Here is a 24,960-nt window from a genome sequence, read left to right on the forward strand (position 1 = left end):
CTGCCTGCCATATCATATATCTCGGACACGTACTTCCGGTGGTAGCGGAAGTACCCGCTGTACGTCCATTAAAAGCAAAATTAATGGCTTTTGTATAAAATGCTGTCAAAATTTGAAGAACCGCGAAGAAATTAAGAGTTTGCTTTAAAAAATTATGTTTGATATCGAGCGAAGAGCCAGCGAGCAGCACACGTGACAGACATCCGAGTGGATTCTCCCGAATGAAGGTAATGTACATGATGATGCTTTTGTTGGGCTTTGTGTTTATGCAGATCCTCTGTCTCAAACTCAGTCAGCTGTCTGCACGCGCAACATCTCGGGGGATTTTGTTATGTGCATTCGGACCTCTGCGTTTATTACGCGAATATGATGTGCAAAACTGCGGTCTATAGAGGCAGCGTGATCGGTATTCATAAACATAGACATACACATAGACATCAATGGCTTCATGTGTCATACAACTGATCACAACAGAGCTAATGTAGTAAACAATGCATGTGGGCGGTGATGTTTTTGACAGGGGTGTGTCTTCAGGTTATTCCGCTAATAAAAAAAGTAATGATCGAAGTACCTTGGTAATTCAGTGTTTTTGTTTTGTTTTTTTAACATTTTGCATGGCGATGGTATTCTCATAAGTACCTTGGAATACCATGTATTGTGGTAAATTAATATGCTAATCATTCAATACCATCACATACCATAATGTCTCACAGTACTTTATTGTAAGTGACTAGCCAAGCAAGCACACTTATATAAGTATAGTAATCTATTGGATAAAGTAGCCTAAAGTGTTCACCTGAGAAAATAAAAAATACATGTATACTTTATTATTAATATTAATATTATGTATCTCCGAAACACAAATGAAATCAGATATTTCTGTGCTATTCCATCATAACTTTGACACTTCAAAAACACATTCCTAAAGACATTGTGAAAGCAGTCTAGGCTATATGTATTAATTGATCATTCATCCAAGTATTCTGAGGGACACGATCACATTATATGATTAGCAGATTTATTCACATTTAAACATTAATATGTGCTGCTTGCACATACATAGAACACATAAAATATGGTCAAACAGAAGCTCAGGTTGATCAATTGATGATTTTTTGCATGAACTAGCACCTTCTATGAAGTAGTTTAATTATTGAAATGCATCTTAATGACCTTATTGTGAACATTATGTAAGTAAAATGGGCTGCACCTGCCATTTCATGTTGACTTTAAGTTGATCGTATGCAAAAAACATTTGTATTGAAAAATTATTATTTTTATCAAGCGACACCATAATGTCACAGTACTTTATTGTAAGGGAATAGCTGATCATACTCCGATAAGGAAAGTAATTTATTGGATAAAATAATGTTGATATACATAAGTGTTCATGCTTTTATTTTTTATTTATTAAATGAAAAAATTTTTTATATGACAACTACACAAAAGTTGAATTGAAAATTTAATATGAATATCTTATAGACAGCAGTCGGATGATTCCTGAAGAATTTGCATTATTTCATCTTATTTTTTTAAATAATCGTTTAACAGCAGAATTCGTGGTGAAAAATGACATTATCCATGATGCTGTACAGAAAACGACACTAATCAGAGTCGAAACAAGCAAAACGTGCCAAAAGATCTCTTTAGCTCCGCCCACTCCCATGAAGCACTGCGAATGACGTAGTCTTCCGACACTCTCAAAATATTTAAATATTTCTATACATATGCATGCATATTATGCAAAAAAACTTAAATATTGTTATATATAAAATCAACATTTTTAAATGAGTAGGTTTATATTTCTCCATCGTTTTTAATTTGATTATGCTATTCGCAATGCTTCTTGGGATTGTAGCTCTTTCCCTCTCTAAAGCCGTTAAGTACACAGTCTTGTACCTTCGTCATTTTGTCAGATTTCCAAATACTTTCTTGCTTCAAATCAAACTTTTGAAGAAAATGTTATGATTCACCTCGTAGCTGGTTGACTTGGCTAATTTTTGAAATCCCTATGGAAGAAATGAAAGGAAAAAAATACTTCCAGAACCAGCGCCTCTAAAAAAGTAGGCGGGCATTGTTGCCCTTTATTGGTTTGTTTTACTCTTTTGCGTTAAAGTTGGCATGAAATGAAAATTCACCCTATTTTCTCAATGCATCTTATACTGATTTTATGGAAGCAAAATGAGTTGCAACTGCTTTTTTTGTTGCCTTTAAGTTTTAAATGCATTTGTATTGAAAAATGAATGAATTTTATCATCCCAAGGGGAGGAGGCTCAACATGGAGGACTGCTTGCACACTTCCTCCGACAACCTCGCTAAACTGGTGAAATGGGCCCACAGTCATGGAACAATCTGCACCTTGATCCCCAACCTGAAACACATGCTGAACGAGGGCTCTCACGGCACCCTGACGGCCCTGTGGGGCTGCAGCGCCGGTCACGCCTACCACTGGCCCCTCAACACCACCTGCAAAACGGGGAACAAGGAGCGCATGTGCTACACAGAGAGCCGCAGCATCAACACGGACAGTATGATTCAGGCCGCTGCCGTCATGCAAAACACCTCGGCCGAGCGCTTCCTCGGCAACGCCGGGAAACACAAGGGCAGCTCCAGCCAAGGCGACTCCAGTCAGATCCACGACTCGTGCGACATCTCCAACTGCAGCGAAGCCTCCGAGATGGACGACACCGGCGAGGAGTACAACAACAACCTGTACGACATCGTCTGCGAGTCGTCGGCCACCGACGAAGACGGCGACTCCGAGTTCAACCACGCCTCGAGCGTCACGCACAGGAAAAGAGCCGGGAAAGGACCCGGACCCGAGGACAGCACTGACCCGGCGTCGAAGAAGATCAAACAAGAGAGGGGTGAAGACTATTACAGTGTGGCCAACCAACAGATGCCTAGCAGCTCGGAGGGGAACCGCTCTTCTGGAGGCGTCACGCAGTCGCCCAGGCCGAACCTCCAGAACAGGCCGTCCTCTAGTTCTTCGATGTCCCAGAAGCCTTCCTCTGTAGACGGAGATTCCCTGGCGGTGTCCTCGTCTCCGCTGGACAACTCCCCTACATCCATGATCAAACCCTTGCGTGCGCCTTTCCACGTTACCCAGAACAAAATGCACATGAACTCGAACCCTGCGTGCAGTCAAAGTTTGGCAGCCGTACCCCATTCGGGAAGGATTGACGCTATGGGGGTGCTACACCGGGACGAATATCCCAGGTCTTCTTTGTCTTACGGAGAGGCTTCCATTGGTGTAAACCCTGAAATGGATCTTCTAGCAACGCAAGCACTTAGTACAGAAGTTAGAGCAGACAACACAGGTAAAGACCCTTATCTACAATAAATGTCATTACGTTTGTGATGAGAAATGATTGAGAATGTTGTTGTTTAAGTCACACTTAAAAATGTAATTTCATTAGATATCTTACGCTAGCAACACCTGCAAACAAATCCTGCACATGCTTTTCTCAGAACGTCTTTTTTTGAGCCATTCTCGTGGTTGCTTTTAAAGAGCACCTTTTTACATCTTCAACTTTCTATAATGTTGCTGTTTGAGCATGAAAAAGGTTTATATCGGCGACGGCGTCACTGTTTCTGAACTCCCTGAAACGCCTCGATTGTAGTCTTCAGTTTTCTTCCGAGAACAAACACGTCACAATATTCCTCATTTAAATAATTCCAGGGCATACGCAGAATAAAGGGACGAGGCCTGGTTGAGTGAGTTAGTAGTGTGTTGAAACTGGCGCTTATTGTAAGGGGCGGGACATTTCCCAAACACACTCAAAACACACAAAGTGATTGACCAATCACAACATACCGGTCCAGCCGACCAATCAGAGCAAATTCAGCTTTTCAGAAGGAGGGGCTACATAGAGACAGGAACTAAACAGAGCGTTACTGACAGACTGGGAATATTTATATATATTTTTATATTTATACTATTATCGGGTTTTTTTTAGCTTTTTATTATTTCATTATTTTTAAATGTCAGTTTCATTATAATTTTAGTTTAATGTTTAGTAATTTTGTGCTGTTGTCATTTTTATTTGTTTTTAAAATTATTTCTATTTGGCTTTATTTTTATTTTAGTAATTTTAGTACGTTAACTTATGTATTTTATATGAGTTATTTTCCAAGGCAACATTTTTAGTTTGTTTTTCATCCAGTATTTGTTTCATTTGTAAATTGTTTTACAAATTTTAATAGTTTTAATTTTAGTTAAAGTCGCCCTGTAGTCAATAATTTTATCCCTTAAAATTCCTCCTTGAACACCAAAATGACATATTTAAACGTTGTTTTCTCATAAAATTATTTATGCCTTAAAATAGCTTGAATATAACTCTACACCCTTGCCTCATTTAGTATACGCAGTTCTGTGAATATGCAAATGAGCCCCGCCTCCACTCACTCACACCAGCTCAGAGATCCACTCGTTGACGATCACACGTTGACCTGATTGGTTACAAGGTAGTTTGTGACGTCAGAAACACTTGAGACCATCACTGCAGTTTTAAGGAGAAAATACTCTACTTAATGGTGTTGACTTATGAATTTGCACATGGTTTGTCTTAAAGGAGCCGTATGTAAGATTGTGGCCAAAACTGGTACTGCAATCACTTTCAAATTACTGTAGAGCAGTGTATCCCCCTCCCCCTCCCCCCTGACTCGAGGTTGCCAGATAGGCTGCAGGATCCAGCACAAACGTTTGTAGCTGCAGCTGTGAACTAGAGCAGAGCTGGCAACCCCGATGCTGAAACACTACTGACTTCGTGATTGGTAGATAGGTGGAGGGTGGGGCTTCAGGCCAAAACACAACATGACAACATCAACATCAGTTGAGGGCTGCAACTTCACTTTTTAAATGACAATATCCTGGCCGGACTACTGTTGTCAGTGATATAAGTATTTGAAATGAACATGATTTCTTAATGTCTAGTGACATATCAGGGCCATTTTATGATTAATTGAAATACATTTCTTACATACAGCTCCTTTGCTAACACCATATAAACAACATTAAAAGCTTGATTTTCACCACAGGGGACTTTAACAATAACAACACTGCTGCAGAGTCATGTGGTGCAAGGTACCAACATACAGAAAAATATAAAATAGGAAATTATTATGACATTTTTATTACATGGCAAGGTTAGTAGATAAATGCCTCTTGGATTGACCTTTTTTTATATCTAAAGCAATGGCATACAATACTTGTACAGTCTTTGGATTCATTTTATCCTTATGAGTGTCTGTTGAGCCTTTGTGTGCTTGAAATGAACATAAACCCACTTAAAGGATTAGTTCTCTTCAGAATTAAAATACTCACCCCCACGTCATCCAAGATGTCCATGTCTTTCTTTCTTTAGTCAAAAAGGAAAACATTCCAGGATTTTTCTCCATATAGTGACTTCAATGGGGTCCAACGGGTTGAAGATCCAAATTGCAGTTTCAATGCAGCTTCAAAGGCTCTACACGATCCCAGCCGAGGAAGAAGGGTCTTATCAAGCCAAACCATCGGCCATTTATATAAAAAAAAAAAATCGATCTAATATATACACACTTTTTAACCACAAATGCTCATCTTGCACTAGCACTATGATGCGCCACACGTAATCATGTTAAATGTTCACGCTTGTTCCGGCTAAAAATGTAGGATAGGGCGAAAAACTCTTTTTTTATTTTATTTTCTCCTTCAAAATCGTTCGACATCGTTGTTTTAACTTTTATTTATTTATTATTTTGTAAATGGCGCTTGCCTTAGTCTTTGCACGTTTGCTATGTAAACGCTAGGTCGGAACTGCTGCGTGACCTTTCAACGTGATACGAATTTCTTTTCGACTGAAAAAAGAAAGACATGGACATCTTGGATGACGTGGGGGTGAGTAAATTATCAGGAAATTTTAATTCCGAAGTGAACTAATCCTTTAATGATTTCATAGTCAACATGAAGGTGCTATAAATGATAGTAAAACGTGAAATACCAATATTGCTCAATAGATCGGAGCTTCAGAGGCAAAGCAACACCAGCACCTCTTGAAGTGTACATTGTTTGCTTTGAACATTGATGAATGCAAATTGAATGGTTCTGCATAATTATTTAATCATGCAAGCCACTTTTGTGCCCTAGCCGCAACCACACACCCAATGAAAAAAGCCTGAACAAAAATCCATACTTATAACGTACTTGCGTAGAAATCCCAAACAAACACAAAAGGTTAGTATATTGAACATGTATTTCTGTGTGTGATATTTGTGAGCGAGTCTGTGGGCGGAGTGCTGGCTTATATTGATCTTCTTTATTACATTTATGACGTCGTCTCAGTCAAGGCCATAAATTAGATTTAGCACACCGCACAAGGGTAACCCAACACTACACAATGGACATGATGAAACACACTGGGTGTTGCATAAACCCCAGATGCAATTCAAGCCTGGCCAAAAAGAAAAATGCTGTGTTCAAGGAATGATATGAGCTAGGAGTGAACATTTTTGCCTATATATTTTCTTTAAAAAGGAAAGTGAAAGACTGTATTAAGGATAAGGGGCTATTCACGCAGAGCACGGTTTTCCATTCCACTGCGCTTATTTTCCATAGGTTTTCAGTGTAAACACATGCTAGATGGACGTTGCACTTTTTTTTAAAACGCATCTCGAGACCTTGCATTTTTTCCTTCAACTGAACTGTCTTGCATTTTTAACCGCAAAAACACATTATGTGTGAACCTGCCCAAAGGGACCAGTCACACAGAACATGTTTTCACTTTGAAAAACATGAGACACAGGCTGTTGGAAAAACACTAGATTGCGAGAAGTTGAACCTCTTTTTACACTTTTTTTTTTTTAACGTTTTGGTTTTTGAGAATTTTTTACTTCATCAGAATGGTACAAAAGGTTTTGGCACTTGCTATGTGAACACACAAAAAGTCATGGACATGATTCGAAAGGGTTAAATGGCCCTAAAAAAACAATAGCCACAGTTTAAAAAATGAGCGACGAATGTATAATTCCATAAAGAATGGAAGACGAATTTCATCTAGTGGAAACCTTTGGTACTGCAATCTTACTGAAAGCAAATTTTTTTAGATATCATACTCAGATTTGGAGCACAACTTGTTTAGATTTATGGCTTTGATTGTCTCACAGTTTTAGAGTAAAACATGTTTTGAAAAATATATATTTCATGTAAAGATTGAAAATATTTTTGTGAATATTTCATAACAATAAACTTAAAGGAGCCGTATGTAAGATTGTGGCCAAAACTGGTACTGCAATCACTTTCAAATTACTGTAGAGCGGTGTATCCCCCTCCCCCTCCCCCCTGACTCGAGGTTGCCAGATAGGCTGCAGGATCCAGCAGGAACGTTTGTAGCTGCAGCTGTGAACTAGAGCAGAGCTGGCAACCCCGATGCTGAAACACTACTGACTTCGTGATTGGTAGATAGGTGGAGGGTGGCGCTTCAGGCCAAAACACAAGATGACAACATCAACATCAGTTGAGGGCTGCAACTTCACTTTTTAAGTGACAATATCCTGGCCGGACTACTGTTGTCAGTGATATAAGTATTTGAAATGAACATGATTTCTTAATGTCTAGTGACATATCAGGGCCATTTTATGATTAATTGAAATACATTTCTTACTTACAGCTCCTTTAAACTTCTATAACTTTTAAGTTCACTTTTTTTTCTCTTCAGCAATAATCTTCCAAGGGTCTTCTTTAAAAAGTGACAAAACTTAAGTGCTCCAAAGCATTGAAGATTTATGTTTATGTTTAAGTTTTCAGGTCTATGTTCAAAAAGTGAATAAATGGATTATTACTACTACATAAATCTAATTTAGTACTATAAAATTCCTTAAAAATACAAAATATTAAATAAAAACATTATCAAACTAAAATATATACATTCATTTCATTGCCGAGAATGCCGCGGAAATGGAAAAACACGTTCTGTGTGAATCAGCCCTATAACACAACTTTATGAATGTAGGCTTGCAGCATGTGAGTGGGCTTGAGCAAGACACATTCAGTTTTTTTCACAAACCGCTAGTGTGCCAAACTTTGCGTAGTGTACCTTTAAGGTAGACCTATTTATTTGACAAAATTATTTACATCAAAGTTAAGAACGAAGAAGGAGAAGAAATTGAAAGCGAGAGTGGAGAAACTGAGTTTAATTCCGTGATATATTCATAACTAAGTTCTTGTTTCATAAAGTTGGAAATATCTTTGCAGCGATGTACTGTTAACGAACATCCAGACGCCGTCCACACTGCTGAGAGCGGTGTTTAGGTGAATATGTAAATATGTGCTGTGCGCTTTCCTCTCAATAACAAAATAAACACACAACAAAAATAACAGCGGTGAGAAAACGGCAGTTAAGAAAGCATGTGATCATAGCGATGTGGATGTTTTTGCACCAGCTCTGCGATCCTTGTCACGTCACGTTTATATATAGCCAACTGAGCCATTATTGTCAGTGAAGTCCACTTCAACTGATATACCGTGTTCAGGGAGTAGGGAGTAGTGAACACTGCGTAGGGAACGCACCTTGTTGAAGTGGACTTCACTGACAATAATCGCTCAGTTGGCTATATCAAAGAAAGGATTGCACAGATTATGATAAATCATAAATTAATATTGTTATTTACTTTACTTTCAAATTTAAAGCCATATAATAGGCATACACAAAACACAGTATGTATCTAATAAATAATAATCAAAACATTGTATTAGTCTATTAGTTTTATTAGTTTATTACATAGTTGTATATTTAATTGACTATTAACATATTTGAAGCATATTTGTACTGTAACTGTCATTCCATATGAAAATAAATTTTGATTTGGTTAACTATGTATAAATGTGGTCTTAATCAATGGTCTTAATAATTGTATCGGCCTCATCTCGTTTACTTTCTGAAACATTCCTGAGGTAAATAAAGTAAAATAAAAGCTCCTCAGCTGCTTCTCTACATTTTAATTTGTTCATAAATACTCTACTTTGTATAATAGTAACAATATTTATAAATACTTAAACGCGTACGTTAACTCCTCCATTGCAGAGCCGTGTAAAGCCTCTTCCCGCGGCTCTGCTCTATGGTTGGTTCAGACTGGTGACGCGGCGCACAATGATAGTTGGGTGATTTTCGTTCTCCACTTCCTGTGAAGTGATGTATCGATTTTCCCTTATTCCCTACACCGTTCGATCTGAACATGTTCGCTCCCTTCGGATTGGAATCGCACTTTAGATGGCGGAAAACCCTGTGAAGTCCACTTCGCAGTCCACTTATGCTCGAATGGGAACGCACCTGTAGTACAGAGAAATGTAATGTCAGACCGGGATTTGAGTGCCGTGAGCGATTGAGAGGAGCATCACACCACTCCACTTCACTCACCTGCTCTGGTTTAGTCTAAGGGCCCTATTTTAACGATCTGAAACGCGAGTATCAAGCGCGAAACGCAAGTAACTTTGTGGGCGGGTCTTGGGCGATGTTGCTATTATACCCGCGGGACAAATGACTCTTGCGCCCGACGCAAATCTAAAATGGGTTGGTCTGAAGTAGCTTCATTATTCATAGGTGTGGTTTGGGCGTAACGTGAAATAAACCAATCAGAGCGACATCTCACATTCCCTTTAAAGGGATACTCCACTTTTTTCGGAAATAAGCTCATTTTACATCTCCCCCAGAGTTAAACAGTTGAGTTTTACCGTTTTAGAATCCATTCAGCCGAACTCCGGGTCTGACGGTACCACTTTTAGCATAGCTTAGCACAGATCATTGATTCTGATTAGTCCAGTAGCATTTCTTTCAAAATGACCAAAAAGTTTCAATATTTTTCCTATTTAAAACTTGACTCTTCTGTAGTTAAACCGTGTACTAAGATCGACGGAAAATGAAAAGTTGCGATTTTCTAGGCTGATATGGCTAGGAACTACTCTCATTCCAGCGTAATAATCAAGGAACTGTGCGGCTGTACCATGGGTGCAGCAGGCGTAATGATATGACGCAGCGCCTGAAAATAGTCCCCAGCTCGGTAACTTCTTCCAACGTGACCGGGACTAAGTTTGTCTAACCTATTAGACCTATTTTCAGGCGCTGCGTCATATCACTACGCCTGCTGCACTCATGGTACAGCCGCACAGTTCCTTGATTATTACGCCGGAATGAGAGTAGTTCCTAGTCATATAGGCTTAGAAAATCGCAACTTTTCATTTTCCGTCGATCTTAGTACACGGTTTAACTACAGAAGAGTCAAGTTTTAAATAGGAAAAATATTGAAACTCTTTGGTCATTTTGAAAGAAATGCTACTGGACTAATCAGAATCAATGATCTGTGCTAAGCTATGCTAAAAGTGGTACCGTCAGACCCGGAGTTCGGCTGAATGGATTCTAAAACGGTAAAACTCAACTGTTTAACTCTGGGGGAGATGTAAAATGAGCATATTTCCGAAAAAAGTGGAGTATCCCTTTAAGAGCAGGCGTGCTTGTTCCATGGCGGATTGCTATTATAACGGAGGATTTGCCAGGAGTGGTTCACAGCCGAGGAGACTGACGTTCTCGTCAGGGCCGTAAAAGACAGAGAAGTGACATTGGGGATGGAAGAAACCCACCCATGCGTATAATAATTTGGGTAAATGTGTAAGCTAGATTTATGCCTATTTTTTCACATCTTCATGGACACAACAATGATTTCCCTCGTGTGTTAATATTTTTCCTTGTAATAATGTATGGTTTTCTAAAAATGAGAACTGCTGCGTCTGTGAATAGATGAGATAAGCAAAGTGTATGCGCGTTGTGCACACGCTACATTGATTATGGCCAAGCATGCGCCCTTAAAATAGCATATGAATAACATGCGCAACGCGCCACTGACTTTAGACTAGGTTTTTCCTGCTCAGTGGCGGAATTGTTTTCTAAACCTGCAAAATATCACCAGGGAATGTTTGCGCCGGAACACGCCGCCTCTTTGCGCTGAACCGCCCCGGGGACCACAAGTTAATTTCCTAACTTACCGACGTGCGTCTGTGGAGGGAAAAGTCCGCTGTGCGCGGGTGCAAAATAGGAATGATACATGCGTCTGTGTACAAAGTCAATTGCGCTGGTGCAAGATAGGGCCCAATATCTCTAAATATCTCTATACCTTTAGGTTCAGTATCTTTAGGTTCTGTGTTAAAATGCCAATGTGAACACCCCTTTTTTTTTTTTTTTTACCAAGCTACAAGTGTGAACACAAGTTCATTAAACGTAATTATTTTTTGAGTTTGAGGCCAGTGCCCCAAAATAACAAGAAAACGAGCAGTTGTCACTTTCTCATATTTGCGATGAAATATTTTTCACTACATCTCTATAAACAATATTAAAAATAAATGTTCTCAATGTCTGAGATTTATTTAATTATTTTTCTTTTACAAATGAGATAGATTGGTGCTTCATTCTGAGTACATTTTATGATAAAATCCCATTTTTCGGGGAAGTGGGTATCTCTCTATGGCATTATAAATGAATTCAATCTCACGCTGGCAGTTATTTGGTCTTAGTAAGCTAGTTAATGAGATCGCGTCCTCTCCCATTCTGCAATAAGGCATTAAGCTGTTTTCCCAAGAGACTCTGGGGATATTTGACATTTCAGTCCAGATGGAAATGGATGACGCTGTTATTTCTTTAACTCCAAATAAACCGAACGAAAATAACAGGTGAGTTCTCTTGACACTTTCTCTCTTTACTGAGAGGAAAATGGATGTCAGTAGATTTAACGTTGTTAAAGTGTCATGTGATTGTGTGTTTTATCATAAGCATGCATTAAAATGCTTAAAAGATAATATTCATATCTCTTTTTCTGCGGACAAACTATAATTTTATTCTGTTTGCAGGTTCACACGAGAAGATGGATTATGCTGTGATTTTGAAAGCCCTTCATGGTTAGTTTTTCGTGCAAGAACTTATGATCTAAAAGTATTGCTGTTTTATATGATATAACTATATCAATGGGTAAATCCCACAAAACCCGTCAATAACATGTTCAGCTCATATTTACCCAAAATTAAGAATTAAGAAATTGTATTTCGCATAAACTATTTTATAAGAACCTCAATGTTTTTTTTTTGTTTTGTTTTTTTGTTGTAATGTGACATTTTCATGAGAATTAAGCACAAACACTCTTATTAAAGTGTAACATAAAATCCCATTCTCGGGACTACATTAAAAATATAATGTATAAAAAATACATATACATTTATATATAATTTATTTATATATATAATGCATTTACATTATGGTAGTATGGTAGTACTGGATTTAATTTTTGCTGGGTAAAAAAAAACATATTACCAAAATAAATGTTTTTTATTTAATTCAGTAAAGCATTACTGTGTAATTTCTTCTGGGCTTTTTTTTGAGAATTGTTAGAAAAAAGATCTGAGAATTTGGGAGGAAAATGTGCTTATTTTTCATGAAATGAATGTCACAATGCAAACAGTCTTGGTTCTTTGAGCGCAACATGTATTTCCTATTGACAGGTTTAGTGAGATTCACTCTATGCTAGTAGAATTTTTCCTCTGTATTGATTTTTATAATGAATTTGGAGGAAACTTTGCATCATGGCAAATAAAATAAAATGTCTCTGATGAAAATGCCTTGATTGTCTGTGGACTTGCCGATTGTATGAACTGCAGTGCAGACCAGTCCTTTACTGTGACGTTGTGTGGGAAATGCGTTTGGTTTGAAGCGTTGTGCGTTGTGTTTCTGCCAGCTGATTGCAATATCGGGTCGGGAGGAAAGTTCATCCGCTTCTAAACGCTTATTTGATGTATTACAGAGCATCTGGTTCCTGCTGCACACAGTTCAGAAGAGCAGTTCTGCACATCAGATCTCAGTCCAAGCAGTGAGAGGTATTTTGAAGAGAGAAAACACCTGGAAGAGTTTATAACAAGCATAGGTGAGCTTGCAGCCCGATAAAAATCAACCTCAACTATATCAGTTGGATGTAATTGTGATTGATGCACCCTCAGTTATGTCAACAGGTCAATTCTTTTTAATAAATTGCAGATACTATAACCCTACAAAACCTGCAGACAGTCATTGATCGGATCCTGGTGTTTCACGAGCGAACGCAGATGCCTCTGTCCAGCCCGGCCAGACTGGGAGAGCAGGAGCTGTTTCCGGGGAGCGGGCTCTTCCTGCCACACTACAAACTGGCCTCCATGCTTCAGGAGTCACGGCAGGACAGCATGAGGCTCTTCCACCTGCTGTTCGAGCACTTCTTCAGCGAGGAGGACCTCAACGGGGCCGTCGCTTTCGGGAAGAGGGGAAAAGTACCTGACGGCAAAAAGATCCTGGACAGAAGAAGAGTGGATGGGATTATGTGTGAGTATTTGAAATGGGACAGTTTACTCTTACTTGACAATTTAGGGCTCAAAAGTTTTGTTTTTATTTTTTAAATTGAGTTCATCAAAAGTGACAAAGACATTTACATTTCAAAAAAAACCTTTGTTCATCAAAGAATCCAGAAAAAAAAAACATATCACAGTTTCCACGAAAATATTAAGCAGCAAAACCGGTTTATAATGATCAGAAATCATCATATTAGAATGATTTCTGAAGGATCATGTGACGCTGAAGACTGGAGTAATGATGCTAAAAATTAAGCTTTAATAACAGGAATAAATTACATTTTAACATATTCACATAGAAAACAGTTATTTTAAGTAGTACAAATATTTCACAATATTACTGTTTTTATTCTATATTTTACTGTATTTTTGTTCAAATCAATGCAGCATTGGTGAAAATAAGAGACTTATCCCAAACGTTTTTATAATACTTCAGCTAAAAGTCTTCAGCCTTTTGCTGATATTTAATATTTATATTTATGCCCGTTTTTTCCAGAACATCTAGTAGATGTTTAAGACAAATAATCAAGGATGTTCTACACTGTTTTCCCCTAAACAATGAAGGAAACATTTATAATAATTTTTCTATTATTAAATTGCACTGATATAACACTGCACAATAGCTATAAACAGTAATATTTACATAATCATATTTTTATTTTTCATTATATAATACATGTGACATTTTTGAGTGGTCTCTGCGCTTTCATTAATCCACCGTTTGTTTTTTCTAACTTCCTAAATTTTAATTCCCTAAAGTGATTTTAATTAAAAATGTATTTATTTTCGTTTCCTCTCGCAGCATATGTTCTGCGTTGTTCTACTATAGACGGATGGACACCTGTGGAATCATCTAAGCTGAAGAAGGCCTGTATCAATAAATGCAGACTTCGAATCGGCCAGAAAAAGAAGCAAGAATCTTCTCAAGAGTCCTTTATTTTTTGTGACGAACAATCTTCAGGCAAAAACGACCCTTCCTATATCTAATTGCTGATACCCAAAAATTTCCATTCACAGGCAAATGCTATTATTATACATACAGTTGAAAGGAAACACTGTTTTGCCCAGTGATTGAATGCCGATCGGTGTCTTGGACATGAACGATTACGTGTGGAATCGTTAAAAGCTGATTCAGTTCAGCCACAGCACTAAGAGATGAAAGATTCACGGTCAGACAAATGAACTATTTCCATTTCTTTCGTTTCAGCAAAACCAACATTATCTATACTGTGATAGTTACTGACTATTGACTTGTTTAGTCAACGCAAACCTGTTTATAACCATTTTAAATAACCTTAGAATAGTCTAGTGCTTATTCATGTTAGTCATGTAGCATTGTAACAATCAAAACAAGTTTTGTCAAACCATTTTGATGGTTTTTACTCGTACCCGATATCTTTAAATATTACAATGTGAATTATTACCATATCAAAACCACCTTAAACTGTATTTTATTGCCTTTTTTCTTCCTTTTTCCTCTGCTGCTCTGATTTGTCGATCAGCATCCCACTAAATCGAGGACTTCCTCATTACATGCTTGCGCATGACTGACAGGACATTGATTTTAAAGATTTATAACCATCCCACAAAGTTTTTATTACTCCATGTTTCGTACGTTTTTAATTTTTACCTAGGTGATATCCTATCCACCTTATTTTGCAATGCGCAGTAAACGCTAAAACTATTTGCGCTACAAACCAGTGTGTTTATAATTACGTTAATACATTAAAGAGGCTATATGAAAGAATATATCCCTTCTTTATTGGCAATGTGTGAACAAGACCTTCCCCGACTTCATAGGTTGTCTATGAAAGCCTGGGGACTCATTTTTGTGTTAAGGACTCGGGACGTTTTTTCTGGGAAAATCCGAAGTATGTGACGTTTACGCTCCCGAGAGCCTCTCTTCCGTTCAATGACACATGAATTGAATGCTCATTTTTGGGATAATGGCGAAAGCTCTATTCTGTACTGTAATGCCAATGTGTCATGCAAACAAAAGGGATTAATTCAAACTATTGTCTCACATAGCCAGATCTATATAGTCTATAGTCTCAAATATACTTTAAAATTATGATAGTTTGATAGCCGGTGACTCGCAGACCTGGTTCAAACACATCCACATCGCTGTGATCAGATGCTTTAACTGCTGTTTTGCCACCGCTGTCATTTTTGTTGTGTGTTTATTTAGTTAATGAGAGGAAAACTTCACCAGCATTGAATCATGTTCAGTCTCTTGTACGTCACGTGTGCACGAGTGCGAGCACAAGCAATAGGTTGCTGGCTGCAGTTCACTTAACCGCCACCGGTGTCGCTAATAACAAGGGTTTCTGAATTCTACATATAGCCCCTTTAAAATGAAAATGATATATGGTAAGTAATACCCGTTTGCAATTTCAAGCAGCAAAACGAGCTGTTTTGTACTGCTAAAAATAACTGGAAGCCCCTCGACACGTGCAATTCACAAATGGCCGCGGCCACTATTACTCCACAAATAAGGTGGATAGGCCACTTCGCATTTAACAGCATATAAAATTACTGCCAGAAATGTGAGATTTGTTTTTTTCAGTATAAACAAACATGCAATTAACAATTCCTGTGTTAAAGATATTCCACAAAATGTCTTGCTGTCTGTGAGGTGCTGAAATGAGTCTATAGTGAAAAGGTCACTCAAGGGCTCACAAACTTCTGATAGCCTATATAATGAAATTGTTCCGATGGCATTAGTAAAGCAGACTTTAAAACATTGAAAGGCTCAGTAAGTTTGATCACTTTTCACAACCAAGTATTATGTTTTTTATGAACCTTGGTTGGTACCGGTAAATCACACTGACCACAAATGTTTAATATAAAAGAAAAAACTGACTTTAGCATTTAGTATGGTTATGAAAGGTCAATCTTTTCGTAATGGTTAGGAAATCTTCACCTGACCAGTTTTAAAAGTGTTTTGTTTTTGTACCTACTTGATGCTGAACTTGTCCTTATTTTAGCACTTCTACAAAGACTGATGACTGATGTTTATTTTCAAGTGTGTAAATACTCAATCATCCTGGTGTGTCTTAAGTGGTCTTATTTGTCATTTTATGATGCGTTACAATAAAATCAATGACCAAATGATGTCTGTGATCCGTTTTTGTCTTTGAATAAATTGCTGCAATTTAGTTTTTTTTTCTTTTCTTTGCATGTCATCTTATATTATAAGGTAGGGTTTATTTTTATTGACTGCTTATTAATTCAGTGTATTTTATTTCTTAATTTCGCTTTTACCAGTCTGCATCAGTGGCATTCATTTGAGGTGGTGTAGTTTTTTCAGTTTTTTCCCTATTTGTTATCACATAATAATCATATTTGAAGAGGTCATGGTAGAAGTAGCAAAAATAAGCCTACTAAAAGTATAGACATTTAAAGAAGAATTATAAAGATGATCTTAGTTTAAACCACTCCAAACAAAGAGAAAGAAATCTCCCCATCTAAAAGGGTAGTTATCATCAAGTAACAACAGAAGCAATGATAAATGGATCACATTTCAAGATGTGACACGGAAATCAATCAGAATAGGTTTTACTGGAAACCGTGTTGGGGGAAACGCATTGCAAGTAATGCAGGATATGTAATCAGATTACTTTTTCAAGTAACTAGAAATGCATTACTTTTAAATTTACAACAAAATATCTGAGGATAACTATGATTATGTAATGTCAAGTTGGATTACTTTCCATAAAAAGTCACTAAGTAATGCAAGTAGTTGCTTTTTTAGGGAGTAAAGTTACATTGTAAGTAATATTACTTTTAAAAGTAACTTTTCCCAACACTGACTGGAAAGAGAAGTGAATTACTATATTAAAAATATATTTTGGACCCTTTTGTCAAGCTAAGCGATGAAAGAGATGAAAAGATCCTTTTCCATTAATCATCCTAAGCATCTCCATCTTTGTGCTGTGATGAAAATAAAAAAAAAAGTCAGAATATACGCAATATAAATTTACATGAAATGCCAAATGTTAAAATGTAGTGTTAAAAATAGCAAGAGTTGCCATACTATAACTTACTGTCTGCAAGAGTGCAGAAAATCAAGAAGCTAAAAAACAGCAACCGTAATGTTAAAGGATAATTCCGGTATTTAACACTTTGAGTCTATTTTGTAGTTTGTTTTGGATGAACAAGAGTGGTGGACAAAGACATTTTGACAATGGTTCCTGTCTCGACTTTTTGACTATTTTAGAATTGCCCATGACCGCTTTAGAATGGGAGTCTATGGCCATGCACTAACATGCCCTTAAAACAACCCTTAACGTTCGTTTTCAAAACTGTGCAACTCACCGAGTGGTTAGTGGTGTTCGTTGATGTTCCAAAACAAGTAGAGTAGCGAAATGCAGTTTCTGTCGTATTTTATTTGGCCTTTTGTAAAATCCCATTGATTTCTGTTGGAGGACTCATCGTTGATATTACTGCGCTACCCAAATATCGAGCGGAAGTTTATACGCGGTTGTGAGGTATCTGAAAAAATTGTTCCACTATAGAAAAATAAACGTATTGAAATCATACATTGCGCCGATATATTTGTTTTTAATCATCAACGAACACCACTAACCACTCGGTGAGTTGCACAGTTTTGAAAACGAACGTTAAGGGTTGTTTTAAGGACATGTTAGTGCATGGCCATAGACTCCCATTCTAAAGCGGTCATGGGCAATTCTAAAATAGTCAAAAAGTCGAGACAGGAACCATTGTCAAAATTTCTTTGTCCACCACTCTTGTTCATCCAAAACAAACTACAAAATAGACTCAAAGTGTTAAATACCGGAATTATCCTTTAACAGCAAGATGCTAAATGACATATGACAGACACTGCAGATGGAATAAAAACATGTCCTGTGTAAATGACTCCAAGGTCTACCACAGATAAACTTGATTGCTGTGGATAAATGTAATTAATAGAGATTCATTTGACTAATTGATCAACACATAATTAATTCAGTTAAAATTTCGCATCATCTGGCAGCCCTAAATGTTCACCACCAGCCACGTATTACTCTTGTTTTCTACTTTTAATTCCCAATGCTTATAATTTATATTATTGCCTATGTTAAGTATTTCTTTTCTTCTTTCTTTTTTTAAATCAGATTTCAGATGACTTCTCAGATTAGCACCAAACAACAACATTTAGATATATCTTTCCAGTGGTAGTGGGAACTCCTGAGGTAAAGCTTTGTTTCTATCTCAAACAGTATCTCCAGCTGTGTATGAAATAGAGAGACTGAAAGCACTACTACAGGCTGAGAGAAGCAAAGGTGAGTTGATGGGTGAAACCATCAGCAGCCTGAAACAAGACAAAGAGCTTCTGCAACAGGAACTCACTAAGAAGGCTGAGCTCATCTGTGACTTCCTGCAAGAACAACTGCGCCCAGGTGACTATTCCTTACAATTTAGAAAATAACAATTTTATATGATATGAAGGGAGGCATGGAGATCAGTACGTAGGTTGTGATTTGGATAAGAACGTGTTTTTTGTTTCTGATTGGCAGATAAAAGAAGGACACTTTCGTCAAGTCAAATGGAGGCAGGCAGCTCGCATCAGATAATTACCTCCATTCCTGAAGAGGGCGCTCCGTTTGACTCTCCAGCCCTCTTCGACTCCTTTGAGGAAGTGGAGTTGCACCCGCTGGACAGGCAGAGGACCATCAAGATTTCATCAAAGAGAAGCAGAGATGGCGAGAACACGCGTGTCCGAAGTAAGAAACGGATTTGGGTTCAAAGTTTAGCTAAATTTGAACTTTAACTCGAACATCTAGAGCCGGGGTTCTGGACTCTGGCCCTCAAGATCCACTTTCCTGCAGAGTTTTGCTCCAACCCTAATCAAACACACCTGAACAAGCTAACCAGTGTCTTAAGGATTACTAGGCTGCGTTTAACACCACTTTTATTCACACTCGCACTCTTCCCTAAGCACTTCCGCTCAGAGGAATCCCCACCGCCATTTTGAAGTGCGTTCGACTTTGTCAAGTGCGCTAGAGAAGTTTATTTGGACAGACAGAGGGAGCAAGTCTACTCAACATGTACACTTCAGGCAGATCCATAGACCACAATGCAACATGAGTGTGACGTCACAGCAGGCCGTGCTTAATTTACCCCACCCCACACTATGATATTGGTTATTTTGACATTTAACCGCATAATACTTGTAGCTACCTTAAGCTGACTGTTATAGTTTATTGTATTGTTATCATTTTTGCTTGTGTAGTTTATTTTCTCCAACAGCCCAAGCATACATACAGGCCTATAGAATGGTGCATAAAACAAATTCATAAGGAAAAAACCTGAAAATAATAAATCAGCTTCATAGCGTATTCCAGTGATCAAGGGTTTAGGGCTCCATTTAAACACATTGCAAGGGTTCTGCCAGTAATGGGCACTCATGCAACGTAAGCAATGATGTACATCCGAGTGAACGAGACGAAGGGAAGTTAGTGAGGGAAGGGCATAAAATGTTTTACATAAACGCAGCCCTAGAAAGTTATAGGCAGATGAGTTTGGAGGTAAACCCTTCAGGAAAGTGGATCTCGGGGGCCAGAGTTCAGAACCCCTGTTCTAGATAATGAATAACAATGCTAGATTTTGATTGTCATTCAAGTAAAATTTCGTTTCACTAAAGAATGATGTTACTATTTTTCAGTGAAAAACGTTGTGGGTGTGATTGCTCGATATATGGCTGCACTGCAAGAGTTTCGACGTAGCGTATCCATGAAAGTGGCTTTTGACAGAGTCGGTGTAGATCGTAATACCATTTCCAGGACAGCAGCCATTGCTGAACTCAGCTTGGCGGCCCCTGAAGTCTTCCACGCTCTGCCTCCGTGGGATGAGAAGGAGGAAACGTTGGCCCACTATGCAGTCAGATGCCGACAGGCCATGGATGACAGCATCAAAGCCAAGATTAAAAGTATGAAAGCAAAGGGGGAACTTCTACCAATTGTCAGCAAATAATTTAAAAAAAATTACATTTACCTTATCTGATTTACAATGGACATGAGGACCACTCTAAGTGAACACTTTGGATTTCACCATCACATTTCGGCCTTGTTCTTCTTTTTTCCCCTTTTGCCATGATCCGTCACAAAGTGAGCGATTTATGGCAGCACACTTGTTTAAAACTTTCAATCAGTTGTTATACTTGTTCTTGGCCAATTTGGCTTTTAAATCAAATAAAAAAATTGTTTTGTATGCCTTGTATCAGTATCAGATTGCCTGACCAGTATTTACTTCAGTGTTAAACATTAGGTAAATAATGATAATAATAATTCAATGACTGCATGCTTACTTCCATTACAAACTACAGTGTACGTTTGTACTTTCTGACACGACACCTCTTCCTCTCTGAATACCAGATTAGTGTCATGTAACAAGATTGTCAAGGTGTAGACTGTGAAAAATAAGTGCTTAATAATCTTGCATTGTATGAACCAGTGGGTTCAATGACTGTTATTGTGAATAATAAATGGAAAATCACAACCTAAAACCCCTTTTGATGCTTGTGTATTTTTGTTGGAAAAATTACTTTGCCATTATGTTGATAAGCGATAACTCAAAAAGCAATACAATCAATACAGAATCTGGGATTAGAAATCTTTTCCTAAAGATTGGACAGTAGCTGAGCAGATTCACTGTTTGCTATCAACAAAGGACCTCATATTTCATATGGTACAAATTAGTGTTGTCAAAATTACAGACTGTGGTACCCAGTGAAATATAAAAAAGTAACGATACCAGCATTTCCCTCTAGCATTTTGAGCGCTAACGAACGGATTCTTAAACACCTCTGATTGGCCATTGTGTTCACGAGCTCAACATAATCTGTGATTGGCTACAATGATCAACGCTTCAAAAACATGTTGTCTTCACTGAGCGCTTACACAGATAAATATAGGAGCGCTTGAAAGCAGGCATCTATCAGTGGATATATTAGGGAACCGCTGATAAGACGCCTGCTTTCAAACGCCCCCGTGTGTATCTGTGTAAGTGCTTGGATTTGCACTAGTCAAGGTTGGAGAGATAGAAGTGTACAGTCCATTTAATGGATTGTACCATGAAAATCTTCAAAACTTCAAAAGCCATCAAAAACCTGGCCTTTCAAAAACAAAAACAAAAAACAATCCATTGGAAAAAATCTCTGGACAACACCTTAGACCAGTATTGGTCTAACCAGTAATGGTAACTCACTAGTAACTGTATGTGTATCCCTCACAGAGAGACATAAATACATTTCCATTCATGTCAAATAGCCCGCCTCTTTAGTCCAAGGTCCATTGGGTAATTGTTTTCAAAGCAATAAAGTTCTTGACATATGAAAAAACTACCTTCTTCCCTTTCAGCAGACATGGATGAGAGAGCATACCGAGAACAGAACGAGAAGACCATTCGCAGCACCCAAACAGCTCTTCGCAACTTTCGGGACTTCCTGGTTTCTAAGTATCCGACTGAGACCAGAGAGATATACTTCATCCCCTGCCATGAGTTGGACATCTACTTGGCCTCCTTCTTTGTGGATGCTCGCCAAAGGGATGGCTCGGAGTATGAGCCTAACAGCCTGGCCAACTATCAGTGTGGCCTGGAACGCTATCTGAAGGAGCATCGCTACGCCTACAGCATTACAAGAGACCGGGAGTTTCAGAGATCCCAAGATGCCCTCAAGCAAAAGCAGTTGGAGCTCAAGTTCAAAGGGAAAGGCAACAAACCCCACAAGTCAATGAAGCTGACCCTTGCTGACGAGTTGCTGCTAAGGAAACGGGGTCTCCTGAGTCGCTTCAACCCTGAGGGTCTACTCAACCTGGTGTGGCTCAACAACACCAAGGCTTTTGGCCACTGCACAGGCTTCCATAGCTCCACTCTCAAATGGGGCGATGTGCGCTTGCTCACCACAGAAACAGGACTAGAGTGTCTGGAGTGGACATACCAGGATTTTAGTGACCCAAATGCCAGAAACAGAAGGTCCACGACCGAGTTCCGCATCTACGCTACCCCGCACGCTCCTCAAACCTGCCCGGTGCAGGACTACAAGGACTTCGCTCAGCGCAGACCTCAAGCAATGCTCTTTGAAGATGCCCCCTTTTATCTGTCCATCAAGCCTGTGGTCAACCTGGCCGCCCTGCACTGGTACAACTGCCAAGCTCTGGGAAAGAACAAATTAGCAAAGATGGTGAAGACCATGTGTGAGAAAGGCAACATTCCAGGGAGAAAGACCAATTTCAGTGTTTACCAGAGTTGCAGCTCCTTGTCCGAGGCCCAGAGCAATCAGCTAGTTCTGATCTGCAATGACCTTAGGCAACAAGCCGCCCAGTCAGGGAGTTCCCATCCTGGCACCACCAACTTTGTCATTGCTGGTTCTTTTGACTCTACTGACTCTGCTTAAAGCTGCAGAGTAACTTTCGAGCCACTTGTAGCATCAAACGGATCGGCTGTTTCCAAACTATTTTCTCAAACACTTCTGTCTTCCATTTGTTTGGACAAAGAGTTGTTCCCACTCCAAATGCACACCACCTGTTGAGCAAGAAGTTGATGTGTTAGATTGCTCAAACTAAGGAGTCAATGACCGGATGATTGGGAGGGTTCAGTTAGCCCCTGCTCACAGATGTCTGCAGGGGTTGCCAATCTTTCCTGAATGAAGTGCCATTTTTAACTTTTTCATTTAAAATTTGCTGTGTATTCTGATTCTTTTGTCTTTGCCAAGTGACTTTTTGGAGGGCTATTCAAAGTCTCAAATGGACTCATATTAGCCCCTGTCTGCTGCCTTTGAGTCACAGCTCAGGATAGTTGCTTGTGGTTCCATCAGCCAGTCAGTGTTGTCAGCTTGTCACAATGTAATTTTCCAAAGGCTTTAAGAGTTATTAGTCATATGGCATTTGTGGCTCAGGTAATTGGATCAGGACAAAAAAATCAAAGATGTACAAAGATAGTGGAATTCAAGTTGCATACGTCCATACTTGCAGCAGCTGAGCAACTGGCATTTGGATAATTGGGAATGCTAATGGATATCTCTCTCTAGGTATGGCTCAAATCAACCAAGGAAAGGGCCACAGAACCACTGTGATTACACTCCTCAGAAATTTTATCTACAAATGGCACATTAAGCTGGGATAGGAGGAAGTATTTTAACATTGATGAACACACGGCAGCTTTAAATTAAATTGTATGACTGAGTAGGCCATCTTGCTTTATGTCTCAATGCTCTGTTTTAGGTAAGCAAAGTCTTAATTGTTGTTTCTGTCAGTCTGTATGAAACTATGTATAAAGTTGTCTTTTCGTCATGATTATATTGTAAACACAGCTGTCTAACTATGTGCAATGCAAAATATTCATTATCCAGTATTAAGTCAACTACATTACAAAGGCATTTGGATGCCAATTTTGATGTTTTTATTGTGTATGGCAACAGTTACGAGTTTGACGATGAATTAAAAATGTCAGTCCAGTTATTCCGTACATGTCGTAGACATATGAATGTAGTGGAACTAGTCCCGCTATCCTTCATTTGTTCCTGTCTTGGAAATGTTCTGTGTTTGTGTAGCTGTTCTCTAAAATAGAAAGCACTTATCAGATGTTACATTGTTAGATACTGTATGTGTTAGATATATTACAGATATGTGCCTGTTCAACATATGTGCCTGATATAATATTATTTATTCTTTACCATACACAACAATGACTATTTTAGGTTATGAACTGAAATGGTTACAAATTAAGGTGTTTGAGGCATGAAAGAAATCAGCTGAGAAACAAATATACTACCGCGAATAAAGCAACTCTGTAAAATAAGCAGTCATATTTTTCTGGTTTTTATCTCACATGTCTCAGGTTTAGTTTTTAAAGTCACCATGAAATCAAAATGGACAATTCTTGTTTATATGGAATATCGCAGTATTTATTATAAATGATTTATCCATGCACATCAATTTTTTTATTTTTTTTTACTCATGTGCCTCATAATCTTGAATCAAAATAAGTTCTCCTTCCTCTTGCAGTGACATCTTCTCTTCTCTGATGACACGTTTACTGGCGTGAGGGCGGAGCAACCTGTCACTCCCATGAGTTCGAATAGCAAACCACAACCATCCAATCATTTCCCCATGGACAAGATCAAGCCCCGCCCAACATTTGTTCTTGTTTGAGAAGCTGTTTCTCTCTGATATACATGACAATAGGGAAGAAAATACTTTAAAGGTAGGGTAGGCAATTTCGGAAAGGCTAGCAGTAGCAACCTAGCTAGCAAAGCATCACGAGATGAGACACAGCGTTAAATTACCTCGTGTCTCAAAGCACATAACATTAACAGCTCTGGATATAACGTCACGGGTTGCCGTCTCGTAATTACAGTTATGAAATGGCGTGAACGCAGCATAAGCTTGTTGTTTTGGTTCAGGGGAAATAGTAAAAGGCGGCTGCTGTTCATTTGCAAAGCTCGGTTTCTGTGTGTCTACAACTCTGAGTTACTTTACTGAACGCGCTGATGACGTGTGATGTCTGTGCAGAGGTATAGAAATACATATGTTGAAAGGCAGGTAGGACATCCTATCATCGTATATATA

The 24,960-nt window shown here is 38.5% G+C and overlaps 1 protein-coding gene across 5 annotated transcripts; it reads left to right on the forward strand.

Moving 5' to 3' along the window:
• Positions 1-40: 40 nt before the first annotated feature.
• Positions 41-24,183, forward strand: kiaa1958 (KIAA1958 ortholog). Of its 5 annotated transcripts, XM_084401221.1 has the most exons (6): positions 44-227; positions 2,264-3,320; positions 11,870-11,917; positions 12,814-12,933; positions 13,044-13,361; positions 14,190-16,496. In XM_084401221.1, the coding sequence occupies exons 1-6, from the start codon at positions 222-224 to the stop codon at positions 14,372-14,374; spliced, it is 1,734 nt and encodes a 577-aa protein (XP_084257347.1). In that variant the 5' UTR covers positions 44-221; the 3' UTR covers positions 14,375-16,496. The 5 variants fall into 5 exon arrangements, with proteins under 5 accessions (XP_084257344.1, XP_084257347.1, XP_084257346.1 ...); XM_084401220.1 differs by lacking the exons at positions 11,870-11,917; positions 12,814-12,933; positions 13,044-13,361; positions 14,190-16,496 and adding exons at positions 18,613-18,792; positions 18,910-19,116; positions 20,058-20,893; XM_084401222.1 differs by lacking the exon at positions 11,870-11,917 and having other exon boundaries at positions 14,190-16,500.
• Positions 24,184-24,960: the final 777 nt, after the last annotated feature.

The sequence above is a fragment of the Rutilus rutilus genome, assembly GCF_951802725.1.
Source record: "Rutilus rutilus genome assembly, chromosome: 25".
Classification (NCBI taxonomy): domain Eukaryota; kingdom Metazoa; phylum Chordata; class Actinopteri; order Cypriniformes; family Leuciscidae; genus Rutilus; species Rutilus rutilus.

Excerpts from the sequence above, each read along its gene's own strand:
- kiaa1958 (XM_084401218.1), top strand. Across the intron at positions 3,321-21,750 it reads AGTTAGAGCAGACAACACAG|CAGACATGGATGAGAGAGCA; the intron begins GTAAAGACCCTT and ends CTTCCCTTTCAG.